Source organism: Seriola lalandi, unplaced genomic scaffold (genome assembly GCF_002814215.2).
Source record: "Seriola lalandi dorsalis isolate HSWRI2012SDOR001 ecotype SW California unplaced genomic scaffold, Sedor1 jcf7180002054333, whole genome shotgun sequence".
NCBI lineage: Eukaryota > Metazoa > Chordata > Actinopteri > Carangiformes > Carangidae > Seriola > Seriola lalandi.
Genome location: NW_019524886.1, coordinates 592,993 through 606,585, shown reverse-complemented (window position 1 = coordinate 606,585; position 13,593 = coordinate 592,993). Strand labels below are relative to the sequence as shown.

General features: G+C 38.8%; 1 protein-coding gene across 1 annotated transcript in view; it reads left to right on the top strand.

The window, feature by feature from the left end:
• The window catches only part of kcnk4a (potassium channel, subfamily K, member 4a), a 15,739-nt gene extending 8,136 nt beyond the window's left edge, over nt 1-7,603 (top strand). Inside the window, exons 4-8 of the mRNA XM_023407376.2 lie at nt 2,721-2,838; nt 3,503-3,663; nt 4,761-4,947; nt 6,045-6,181; nt 6,286-7,603. Of these exons, the coding sequence (XP_023263144.1) occupies nt 2,721-2,838; nt 3,503-3,663; nt 4,761-4,947; nt 6,045-6,181; nt 6,286-7,365 (1,683 nt within the window). The 3' untranslated portion in view covers nt 7,366-7,603. The remainder of the gene's footprint in view (nt 1-2,720; nt 2,839-3,502; nt 3,664-4,760; nt 4,948-6,044; nt 6,182-6,285) is intronic.
• Nucleotides 7,604-13,593: the final 5,990 nt, after the last annotated feature.

Genomic DNA, 13,593 nt, shown 5'->3' with positions numbered 1-13,593 from the left:
TTGGGGCTTTACTCTCTTATGATGCTTTTTGATATTTTCACACCACAGTATACAATGAATTGTTTTTCCATTTTTATGCCTTACTATACTATAATATTTTATGCCTCACAATACTATGATTTTTTATGATATGTCACGGAGTAGTATACTGATATTTTATATACCTTTCTATACAAGGCGTTCATAATGCAGCAGCATGATGGTAAAATGGTTAGGACTATTCCCTCACACTGAGAAGGGCAAGGGTTCAAACCCTGGTTTCAGGCTTTTATATACTGTGACATTTTTGCGCCATCCTAAACTATGATGTTTTTTGATATTTATATGTCTTACTATACAATTATCATACAATTATGTTTTCATGACATTTTATGCCTAATGGACAATCTTTTGTGATATATCATGGATTAGTATGCTAAAATATCCTTAATATCATGCTATACCATGAGCTTGTGATGCAGAAGTATTGTTGTACAATGGTCAGGACTGCTGCCTCACACTGGCAAGGTCATGGATTCAATCCCTGGTTTGGGGCTTTACTGTCCTATGGTCCTTTTTGATATATTTTTTGCCTTACTATACTATGATGTTTTTTGCCATTTTTATACCTTATGATACTGTGATGTTTTTTGGCGTTTAATGCCTTACCATACTGTGACGTTTTTATGACCTTTCATGCCTTTATATACTATTATGTTTTTGTGACATTTTATGCCATACTATACAATGACATTTTTTGACATATTCAAGTCATGCTATATGATTACGTTTTTTGCCATTTTTATGCTCTACTAGAATATGACTTTTTTTGGCATTTTTATGCCTTACTATACTGTGAGGTTTTGTGCCTGACTATACTATGACGTTTTTTTGTCATTTTTATGCCTTAGTATACTATGATGTTTTTTTTAAATTTTATGCCATACAATACTATGACGTTTTTTGACATTTTTATGCTCTACTATAATATGACTTTTTTTGGCATTTTTTGCCTTACTATACTATGACGTTTTGTGCCTGACTATACTATGATGTTTTTTGCCATTTTTATGCCTTATTATACTGTGTGAAAATGCCCAGAATTTGGCTTCTACATGGCTTCAAACAACTGCAAATTATGAGAAAACCGTTACTTCTCTTCATAAACCGAAAAGACCGTGACAGACACTGAAGCCAGAAGTTTCTACAGTCTCTATTTTATTCAGATATTCCTTAAAATGAGTGAGGAAGCTCAGTGCGAAGACAGAGAGAGATTCTTTTGAAGAAAAAAGACGATTACATTAGGTGTCAATGAGAGTGAGACAGGTATTGCTGCCGGACTCGGCACCCCCGTTTAAATTTTGTCTGTCAAAGTTACATTTTATGAATCCCAACAACTATGTCTACATTTTCAGAAAGAATTATTCGTCTCCTTTTTACGGTTTGGCCGCGAGCTCGAGTTAAAAATAAAAATAAAGGTTATTTTTTACTGCTTCACGCACTCTAGCCAACTGACGCTTTCACTCTAACTTTGAAGAAAAAGTGATTTGCACTCCTCCTTTGAGTGCTCACAGTTTGAAAAGTTTACATGTTATGTAAAAACAGTTCCTGTCTTTTTGAGAGAGCAGAAGTTTTCCTCCGTTTTATAGTTTGAATCACATTTCTACGTGCAGGTATGAGAGAGCTGGGTGACTCAGCAAAAAGGTGCCATTTTGTCGAAAAAAGGTGGGTTTCTAAAGAAAATTCCAATGCATTTCTAATGCATTATTTATTCCCAGTTTTTTGGGAATAACTTTGGGAAAAATTTGAATTTTAACACCAAAAGTCATAGCACCCCTTGCGGGATCAAGACGCACGTTTTGATGTATATATTACCGGGGTTTTCTCAAAGCTGCGGGACGAGCTACGCGCCGAAATTTGGCGGAAGAATAATAAACCCGAAACAGAATATTAATAGATGCCTCAGGGCTCTGCCCCGAGGCACTCCTCTCAGCTATTCTAGCTGTAGAGGAGTGCCTCGGTACTGAGCACCCGTGGCACTAATTAATACATTAATTACATCAAGTTATCTAGATGCATATATACTATAGTGTATATAAAAAATGACATACCAGTATTTTATTTTGAACTGTTTTATTTATTTTATTTTTTAAAGATGGAACATATTTCTCAAAATCTCTGATAGAAAGAAATGTGATACTTAATATTTATCTTTACAGTGTCAGATTTGTGATGATATTCAGAAGAACAGAAGAACAGGGATGTTGTTTGGCATAAATAAATAATATTGATGGTGAACAGCAACAACATTTCATAAATTTAAACTTCATATCTGTTGATTATTGTCAGTCTGAAAACTAGCTTGTAGGTGCACTACCTCCAACAACTGGACTGGCGTGGCGCAGTAGACTGTGGTAAATTGCAGGATAAACTTTGCTCTGAATACTGCTTTAAAGGCAGTATTAGGAAACTTGCACATCAAGTATGTTATCTTGTATGTTAATGTTTGGCACAACAAAAAGAAAATTGACATTAATCAGACTTGAACCTATGATGATTATGATGTAGAGGTGATCTCTACTTAAGTCTGAACTCACATACACACAAGAGTAATAAATAAATCAGAAATGAACAAATAAAGCTAAACAAATCTATGTCAAAGCAGGTACGAGCTGATATTGTGTACAGATTTGTGTTAGAGGATGAATCTACAGTTAAATAACCTACATCCCCCCCTGCAGGAAGTGGTGTCTGCGGTGGACGCAGGCCTGGATGTGAGCAGCCTCCCTGCCAACTTCACCAGCCGCTGGGACCTGGCCTCTGCCTTCTTCTTCTGTGGTACCATCATTACCACCATAGGTAGGTGGCTAGTTCATTTTGTAAAGCACTTTATGACATTGTTAAGAAAAGTCATATATAAATAAAGTTTATTTATTTTCATTTTGATAGACTTTGAGTAGGTCGTGGTGATTAAGGAGTCCTCTGGTCTGCCTCTAAGCTCTCAGAGGAGTTTTAGTACTGAAAGGCTTTGTGAATTGCTCTTTTTATTCCTCCTACTTCCCAAAAAGTAGGACTGACACATCCCTTATTTTATGACATTTTTTAGTCTATTAATGACTGCTATTCAGTTTACTACATTATTATCTACATATTGTCAATATCAATATAGTTAACATGTCCTTTGTTTCTCTTTTTGGTCTTAAATACTAAGCACTTAAATCCTTGTGTGTGAACTGGACATTAGTATTAGTAGTATTAGTAGTCTGTGTGAACTGATGACCCCATCATACTCCTCATGTTAGTCCAAAAGACACGTCAGAATGGGGCTCTGGTTGACTGTAAATGGAAATTACCGATACAGAAAATGTTCACAAACTATAGGGGCACAGTCTATGTACAGTATACTGTATAAAAAGCTCTCCTAATTAAAATATCTTCTTAAAGAGTCTCTTTAGAACTTGCAAGCATATTGACACATGTAAGTAGCTAAAGGCCTTTGTGTTGTTTTTGTTTTTTTAAACAGGCTTTGGGAACCTGTCTCCTCGGACATGGTATGGCCAGCTGTTCTGCGTGTGCTACGCCCTGGTGGGCATCCCCATGTTTGGCATACTGCTAGCTGGAGTGGGTGACCACATGGGCACAGTGCTTCGGAGAGCTGTGGCCAAGATTGAGACCCTCTTCCTGGTGAGAATGGTCTGTCCTGCCCAGGAACCAAACCTCAGTGTGATTTACACCTGTCTGAATCACAGCTAAGCACCTTTGTGTATGAGGCCTGGACCTTGTGTTTTTTTTATTGCTGTCTCAGCAGTGAATAATTCTCAATTTTCTGATTATAAGAAATGCAAGAATTTAATCTCATTTACTGTTCAACTGGAATGAAACCATTAATCTTTAATAGTGTAGAAGCGTGTTCAGACTTGTGTAGTCTTGAAGCATATCAACAAAATTGGAGATTAATGCAACTAAAGTAGCTGCTTCCTCGACAAAAGTCACAAAACATGAACTGCAAATAAAATTTCTACAGACTATAATTTATTTTAAACCTGTATTTATACAGGGTGTGTGGCTGTTACCAGCACTGCCTGCAGACTTTAACATTGTGAAGGTGACACACACTGCAGCTGCTGCCCTCTGCTCACCACTGAGCAACTGAGCCTGTGTATGGCAGCAATAACAAGGTCACATATTTAATTCTCTATTCTCAGATGTTACCTGCACCTGTAAAGCCAAGGATCTTCAACCAAGAAACGTAAATATTTAAACAGCTTCCCGAAAAAGCTTACATGTGAAAGTTCATTTTTGACCATAGACATAGTAGATTCAAGGTCCATGGCTTCTTTTTTTTTTTTTTCCTTTTGCATTTCATCAGCAAATGAGGTTTTTATTCAGAAGCACGGCAGGGAAAAAGGTGATTTTTAGTTCAGATCATTTTGTCAAAAAAAGCTTATTTAATGAAACTATGGACTGATCATAGATTTTACAGGATATAAAATAACTTGTTGGTTGTACTTAAATTAAATATAGATTAATGGAATTAAAGAAATGACTGCAGGATACACCAACAAATTGCACAAACACTGGCCATGTAAAAAGTGTAGACATGATACAGTGTGTTTAGATACAGTGTGTTTACATCCACATTTTTCACCTTTTGTTGTTTAATTTCAATTTTATTCTTGTCCTCTTTTGTTCTGTTTTTAAATCACAACAGTCTTAAGTAATAATAATTATTTATTATTTATGCTGCCTCTGTGTTTGCTGTTTTCTTTCTCCCCCTGTAGAAACGTAAGGTCAGGCCAACCACTGTGCGTGTGATTTCAGCGGTTCTCTCCATCCTGATTGGTTGTCTTATCTTCCTTGCCGTGCCGACAGTCGTGTTTCAGAAAATGGAGGAGTGGTCGTTTCTGGAGTCACTCTACTTTGTGGTCATCACTCTCACCACTGTTGGCTTTGGAGACTTCGTACCAGGTACTGACACACAACCTCATGTGTGTCTCCTTTCAAACTGGTCAAGAGCAGTGGTTTCCAACCTGGGGGTGAAAACCCCACACAAGGAATAGCAAGGTGATTCTGAGAGTCACAAGATGATAATCAGGGAAGGAAATAAGAAAATCTAAACACTGCTTCATGAAATCCCCCCAAAAGTTTTTCCAAACTCTGCCAGTCAGAAGCTGCTTTTAGCCTTACGGTGTTTTGTGAATAAGGTTCCAGGTTTGTAGTTTTTGCTCTGTCTGTTTTATTTTTTTTTAGATTTAGTTACACCAACATTTCAAGGCAGCAGTGCTGATCTGGAAACAAATATTATCTAATTGGTTGAAAAATAATCTATAAGTCAAAGAATCAAGTTGTTAAAATTGAAATGTAATGTACATTTTTTAGTCTTTTGATGACTGTTATTCAGGATACTATATTATCACCTACATATTGTCAATAACAATATTGTAATATCATCACATTCCTCATGTTAGTCCAAATGATACATCAGAATTTTTTATAGCCTTTTGTGATCTGGTCCAACTACCTGGAGAAATGACTTTTTCAGAGACATGCAGGCTTTAAAACGCACAAACAACCCCATTGTAAGAAATGTCAGCTGAATCTGTAGGCTCATGCCACCCTGCAAGTTTTATTTAGTTTTGTCTCAGTATGATTGTTACTCAATAGATCCATTTAGAAATGTAACTTATTAATTTATCTATGTTTTAACAGTCTGCCACACCGAAAGTTCAAATTTGTTGAACTTTGACCTCACAGTGGTGCACTGCAAACTTTAACTCATTATCACTGCAGCATAAACAATTAGTGCTGAAACCATTATTTGATTAATTAGTTAGTAGTTAGTAGATTAAGTAGTTATTAACAGATCTCAAACAAAAAACGTCACTAGTGTTGTGGTTGTTGTTGTGTTAAAACAACTTCCATAGACTCAGAAACAGTAACCTAGGATTTCTGTGAAGCAGACCCCTGACGACTTTCCATTTTGGGGAGCAAAAGAAAACCGATTATCTCTGTGGAAGATCATTGGAACATCACAACACATTCAACCCCACTTTCTCTGTGTCCAGTTGGTGGTCCTGAGAGTGGCTCGTTCCTCAAGCCTCTGGTGTGGTTGTGGATAGTGTTTGGTCTTGCCTACTTTGCCTCCATCCTTACCATGATAGGCAACTGGCTGAGGGTGCTGTCTAAGAGGACCCGTGCTGAGGTGAGAGATATATGGTGCAGGAATTTATAGCAAGAGAGGAAGAGCTGCAAGTAATCTTGTTTAGACCCTTATCTTTTCTGTTCTCCTGCTAATGTCTCTCTTAGATGGAGGAGTTGAGGGCCCACGCCACAGACTGGACCCAGAACATCCAGAACATGTCCATGGATTTCCGGATCCCAAACCCTCTGGAGTTCAACGACCCTTTCCTCCTGCAGCGCCGGCGCTGGAAACGCAGTGAGCGCCGTCGCATCCGTCGGGGTGCCCAGTATACTTTGGGACACTGGGTTCGAGGGGGATCTGAGAATGGACACCTGCCGAACCGCTGGCCCGGTCTCTCCAGCTCCATGAGCCAGCTGGAGGCCCATTCGTCTCTCGAGAGGTCGGAGGTGGCTAAGCCCAGGCCACGGGTCAGCGTTGCTGGGCCCGGATTGAGGGTTAACCCTGATGTGAGTCTGCAGGTGGAGGGCAGGTCGTTTCCTCACCTGCTGGCCCGCTCATTCTCCCTCCCTGTGGCCCGCTCCACCTTGGAGCTGGACTCGGCAGGTGCAGCCATGCAGGGAGAATCTTTCTCTGGATCCGAGTCTCCTTATGACTCCAGATCAGAGGGCTCCTCGGTCTCCTCGTCCTTCATGGCGCTGCACCAGTTCCAGCACTACTGTGCCATCAGCACCATGGAGAGAGGAGGAACGAGAGCCGCAGACATGGGCACAGCACAAGAGAAAGACAAACTGATTCCAGCAGAGAAATATGGATCTGTAGCAACCAATAACCACAAACATACACCTGCCCCTGGCTTTTGCACAGACACCTCCCCTCCTGCCCCACTTTTCCCTCCTTCCTTCCCCCCAATCCTCCTTCCCTCCCCTCCCCTCAACACTGCCTCCTCAGCCAGCTGCCAGCTGCTGGATTTCTTCGGGGAGAACCTGGCGTACATCGACGAGTCCTCAGACACGCTGAGTGACCGTGCCCAGCCAGCAGCAAGCGAGGAGAAGAGGAGACGGCCACGAAAGCCCAAGAGGAGGAGCATGAGGAGGCAGCTGTCACACAGGTGGAGCCCTCTGCGGGTGAGGAGGCTCAACAGTGACATACAGCCACCATCCAATCCCCCTACACCACCTCCAGACTCTTCTCTTTCAGACCTACCCCAACCAGAGAAGCAGACAAATTCAGCTCCTGCACTCTGACGACCGCCACACTCGCAACATGGTGCCAATGTCGAGACGTGACAAAATGTAAATAGTCCAAAACAAGACTGTGGGTTTACAGCACACCTGACACTCCTACCCACACACAACATGCATAGCATATCCGAATCTCACTTTACAAGTCAGGTATTTATGGTTAGCCTTGCAAAGTCAGCCCACGAATGTTGCTTTGTTACTTTGTGATCTGGCAAAGCTCAATAGACGTTTGCTCAGGTCAGGAATCTGCGCAACAGATGATTTACAACGGCTTTCCTTCACAGAGACAACAACATGAACAAAGCATTTGTGACTCAATAAATGTTCTATCAGCTAGTCTGTCCTGAGACAAATATGCCTTTCAAATAAAGGAATTATATTTTATTTTGAAATCGACCCCACCTGGTCAGGAACTTTAGAGGTTTCAGTATTCAGTGAGTCACATCATTATCCAGACATCATTATACATAATTATCTACTTTGTTGATCTGGCTTTCAGTCACTGAGCTCAGTTGATTCTCGGCAGACGTATTCATCAGTAAATGTCAGATTTAAGCTGGCTTTGTGAGGCTAACTTTTAGCGACTGACTAATAGCTTTAAATTGAGCGCAGGGCTTCCCACAGTGTTTTTCAGCTGAGGTGGGCCTCCTCGCTTGAAACAACACCACTTCTGCTAATGTCAGAAAAATTAATGCACTTTTAGGAAATATAAAATTAAAAGGGAAAAAGAACAGGGAAAGAGTAAAAGAATGACTTTATACAGCAAATGCCATATATATTAATAAGTGCAACTGTTGTTTAGGCCGTCATCAACTAACTAAACTGATCGTAAGCCTCGATGCGTCAGGTTCTGGGTGGCTTACCACCTTGGCTAAAAAAATTCCCGGGGGAAAACCCTGCAGTGGGTGGAGGAACTGAACCAAAACAACAGTACATCAGTATCAAAGCACAACAGGGCCATTATTCACCCTCAGACCAGTGTCTGTTGTCTGTGTAATGCCGTCAAACAAGTCCTGCCTTGAAAACTCAAGATTGAAACTGTCCATTTGTTTGAGGGATAAAACAGGCGGCGAACTACTTCCCTTAAAGGTTCTTTGATCTGCTGCTTCATGAAATGTCTCTTGAATGTTTTAAGTGTTAAAAAGGGTAAAAAAAAAATAATCAGTCAGACCAAGTTACAGTCCACTGCTTTGTGTTGAAACGTTTGTGATCCTTACACCATGAAGAGCATCTTTGTGTGCTCACTTTGGATATAAGTGGTCAGAGCTTTTAAAGCAATGCTAAGGTTATATTTATGTTTGTGGTGTTTAACATCTGTACGATCAAATGTCCTTCAGTCATTGTTGGCAAGATTCTGCTTGTGACCACGTTTTCTCTTGGCTGACACAGTTTTTAATGGGTTTTTATCATTTTTAAAGACTTGACCTCTTTGCCACATAAATAACCATGCAGGTTTGTAAACATCTGTACACGCTTTTCAAGTGCTGTTTGTCCTCAGCTGAACTCTAGTTCCTCATATTGTCTTACAGTGACACATTGTCGTGATGATTATCAGACCTCTTAACACACACTGATATTTGACACTAACATGGCTCGTCTGTGCAGATGCCTGTTAAAAAAAAAATCATTATAACTGTTTTCTTAAAGGTTCCATGTGGAGTTTTTAAAGGTTATTTTATTTATTGAATTGTTTTCTAATGAGTGGGTCTGTCTTACTTTGCACTTGATGACACAATACACATCCAGCCAATGACTTCATACTATTCCACTGATCAACAGGTCACAGCTCATCACGTGAAAGAAACACTCTAATGCGCCGATAGAGGCGGCGAAGAAGACTGCAAGCTACTAAACCTGCATGTAAACAATGCAGATGTCAAACATTTAAGAGAAAAACAAGCTTTGCAAATGTTTTACGAGGGAGGTTTGTTAGACTTCAGGGATACACACAATGCCATTTGGTGCGTAACAGTGAAGGTAAACAAAAACTTTTGCCTGGAAGAAAACTCTGCAGGGCATCTTTAAGTTGTACAAAGCCTGTAGCGCCTATGAAGTGATGCTGGGTATTTTTAAGTGTGTTCACACTGGAAAAAGTGACAGAATTTCGTACATGCAAAACAGTGATGGTGGGACAGTTCCAGAAAGATCTTTGAAGACACATTTCTCTTTGTAAACTTCAACTGGCATTTACATTTTGAAGATGCATTTTGATTGATGTATTGTTTCCTTAGTATATAATGGTAAAGTATGTTAATTTCTTGATAATAACCCAAATAAGAGTAAAGTTTAGTTTATAGTACACACTGTATACAGATAGTATAAAGCATAAAATTGGGACACAGTCTGTTATTCCTAAACCTCTGTAAACCACTGGAGAGCGGTGGATGTGAAATGAACTGATTCCTGAACTCTGAAAGCCCTGGATGAACCCAGCTCTTGGTGGATGTGGGATAAACAGTCAGTTCCTGCTTACTCAGAACCAGGAGTTACTACATGAGGCTGTCGTGGCATTATGCCCTCTGCCAACGCCAAAATAAGTAACTGACTGAATCCACACTCAAATTCAGGCTCCCATATATTTTGTAATTTGTTGACAGAGGGCTGGAAAGAGAAGGATATTCACATGGTACTGTACCGGTGAGCTGACCATGGTCCATCAACTATATTGTCATTATGAGTCTGATCCCTGACCCACATGAAGGATGTTTTTTCCTCTTTCTCTACGTTTCTTTTAATCCTTCTTTGTAAGCAATAAAAAAAGAAGGTGGAGAGTCAGGATATTTGAATTGTGTCTCGCTGATGACTCATCAGTTTCAGACTAAAAATGTTGCCTTAAACTCTAAACTAAAATTTCAGACAGGGCACACGGTTAAGTGTAACTTAAATCGACAGCCAGTGTGGCGCAAAATAATTTACACATGTACAACAGTTAGAGTGGAATTTGCAGACTTCTTACATCTGTTTGCTAAATGTGTCTTACTACTTAATGCCTTACTACAACTTTCACATTTGCTTTGCTAATCCAAGTAATAAATTGAAAAGTGAATTTAAATTCTAATATCACTTATGCATCTTTGTTAAATCTAAACCGCCGTGTTATATTCTAAATCCCGTGATCCAGAGATTCATCGATCGGTAGAAAGCTGACTGGCAACTATTCTGATAATTATCAACCAAATGTTTCATGTTTCCAGCTTCTCAAATGTGATAATTTTTTGCTATTCCTTTTAACTATTTTAATCATTTTAATTTCTTTTCAATCATTTTATGGTTCAGACTATTGGTTGGCCAAAATAAGCTATTTGAAGGTTTCAGCTAAAAATGACCTCCACGTCACCCAACTACAACAGTAAAATGCTTTTACGCTACTTTATGAGCAACACAATAGTGCAACAGCCACAGGAAACATTTTTCTGCTTTTACTTTTAATACTTCAAGTGTATTTAAATCTAAGTAAGTTTGTATTTTTATACCAAATATTTGTCCCATCTCACATGGAATTACAAGACACCACTGTGTATTAAACAAAACATCTTTTGATAACACGTATCTAAAACAAGAACATCAATCATAATATTATATACACTTATCTTTCAAATAACATGTTCTGTTTCATTGTTCTCTGAATATCAAAATAAAGGAAAAAAATGCAACAATCCTGTTAAAGGTCTTTTTCCTCATCGCCCTGGATTTCTTTAATTAGCGTATACATATTTAATATGTATATTAATGATAAAACTCAAAAATATTTAAGTTGCACATTAAATAGTTATATTTAACATTTATGATATTTATGTTTTACATAAATTGAAAAATAGATATAAAAAGTTAATAAATTTAACTTTAAATATTGTAAATTTGAGACAAAAAAGTTCAGATTGCCTTTTTTATTTTTAACCAAAATGTGACGGAAATTGGTTGTTAGTTTAGTTTGAGGGCTGAACGATATGCAAAGTGCATTTTTTGGAATGGTCATTTTTGCATTTCATTTTCTCTGCAAAAAATATAAAAATGATTATCCGATTTTGATTGGGGCTTGCACCGAACAAGCATGTTCCCCTCGCATCTAAAGAATATGATTTGTAGGCCGGAGCATCTCTGTAGCACTCTACACCTTGAATCCAAGCAAATGAGCCTGACGTGACTTTAAGGAAAGAAATAACAGAAATGTCGCCCTCGTCTGTTTACAAAGAGAACAGCCAGGCCTCTGTGGGTTCGGCCTCTCAGCTGTTCTGTCCCAACAGGGGCCTCAAGTGCTTCTCTGCTCTCCTAGTTTGACTGCTCGAAGAATATGGCTTCAATAATGCTGAGGCCACAGATCGGTATCTCCTGTTTACTCCTGTGTCTTGTTACTCTGCAGCTTGTATAACGTTTTAGTTTGTGTTTATAGTGTACTGTTGCCCCGACAGCACTATTTTAATTCAGCCGCCAGAAATAACTAGGAACAATTTCAAAGTTGTTGAGAGGAATAAAGTATTTTCAAAACCTGTAATATGAGCTATATTTGACACGGACCATAAGGTGCATATAAGAAAGAGAGAATTGTTTTTTGCCTTTATCAAAGGCTCTCTCACATTAATGGTCAGTATGGAAAGTGAGGGAATGTGTCAAGAACCAGAGCCATCAATCATGACACATTTTTCTATAAGGAGGCTATACAGGCCCATGTATGTATGGCTTTGGGTGTGCTCTTGGTGAGGGTCTACATACATTCCCTCTCAAGGTCAAAGACACGGACAGAGGGGTGTGTGTGTGTGTGTGTGTGTGTGTGTGTGTGTGTGTGTGTGTTAGTGGGGGTCGATATCCACAGCATACTCCCCTCCCAAGGACAGTGGGACCCAGTGTGAGACAGAGGAAGGCGCTCTACCGTGGGATAAGTACAGGTTGGATATAGCAAGAGGTAGTTAAGTGGAAAAGACTAACAGATGCTGGGGCTAGTTTACTCAGGGGGGAGGGAGCCACACCACAGCTCAGGCACTAGCACCCCGACACACACACACACACACACACACACACACACACACACACACACACACACACACACACACACAAAGTGAGGCTGCATTCTCACTGTGGCTTAGAAAAAACAATTTTTACGGCGATGGCTAGAGAACAGTTTGTATCTCTTTAAGCTATTTTAACAGCAGAAGCAGCTCGGATAAAAACCTGACTCTCTTCAGTGAAGACGGACGTATCTCCAACAGCGGCTGAATTCAATTTCAGAACATTAAAGGCTCAGTTCACCAAAATTACAAAGGGAAAAAAATCTTTCTAAATGTACCTGTTAAGGCATCTAACCATTCAGATACTTTTGGTTTTATTTAGGTTTTTATCAATATCTATGCGATTTCTGCCTCTTTGCCAATACAATGGGAGTAAACTTTATTTGGGGTGCACAAAAATATCAGCTGTTTTGATTTGGGGCCTTTTCATTCCTTATTAAAAAATAATTTCAGTGAACAGATCCTTTAAGAAAATCCCAACTGCAAAGCCTCAAAAACTTTCTTGAAGAGAAGACAAAGCCAGACTCGTGCAACTTGCCAAATTATTGTAAGTCATTAAGTAGTCTATGAAATAAATAAATAAATGTATCCTGTTTTTATTACGTAGCAGACGAGGCGGGAGGCAAAAAAACAAACACACGATACAAACCAACACAATGACGTAAATTTCAGATCCTTTACTGAAGTAAAAAGGTAAAAGAACGAAGGTATCGGCAGGTAAATGCACTTAAAGTTTCAGTAGCCTATTTGTTTACTTTTACACTGTATCACTGGATGTTTATCACTGATGCACTGTGTGTATAATTAGTGTACTATATTAAATATAGACCCCTGCATAAGATTAAATTTGGGTTAATACCAATGGAATATCTGACATACAGGTTTAAATGTTTAAATGTTTTTTAAATACTTGGAAATCTTTCTTTAAATTATACAATATGTATAATATAAACACTTGCATTAAATGTAATGACAGACAGCGATACTGAAAAACAGTAAACTTTTGATTTATAAAGTTGGATATTCAATTATATTATGTTTTCTTTTTTTTCCAGATTATAATAATTATTTTTAATAAATTATTTTTTTCCTTGATCCACAAAGTGGTCTCAGACTTTTGGACTCCACTGTATGTGGCCTATATATAGATATTTCCCCATTTATACTTGCACTACGATATAACATATATATTAGCGCTGTTTGTGCAAATATGCAATTATTATTATTA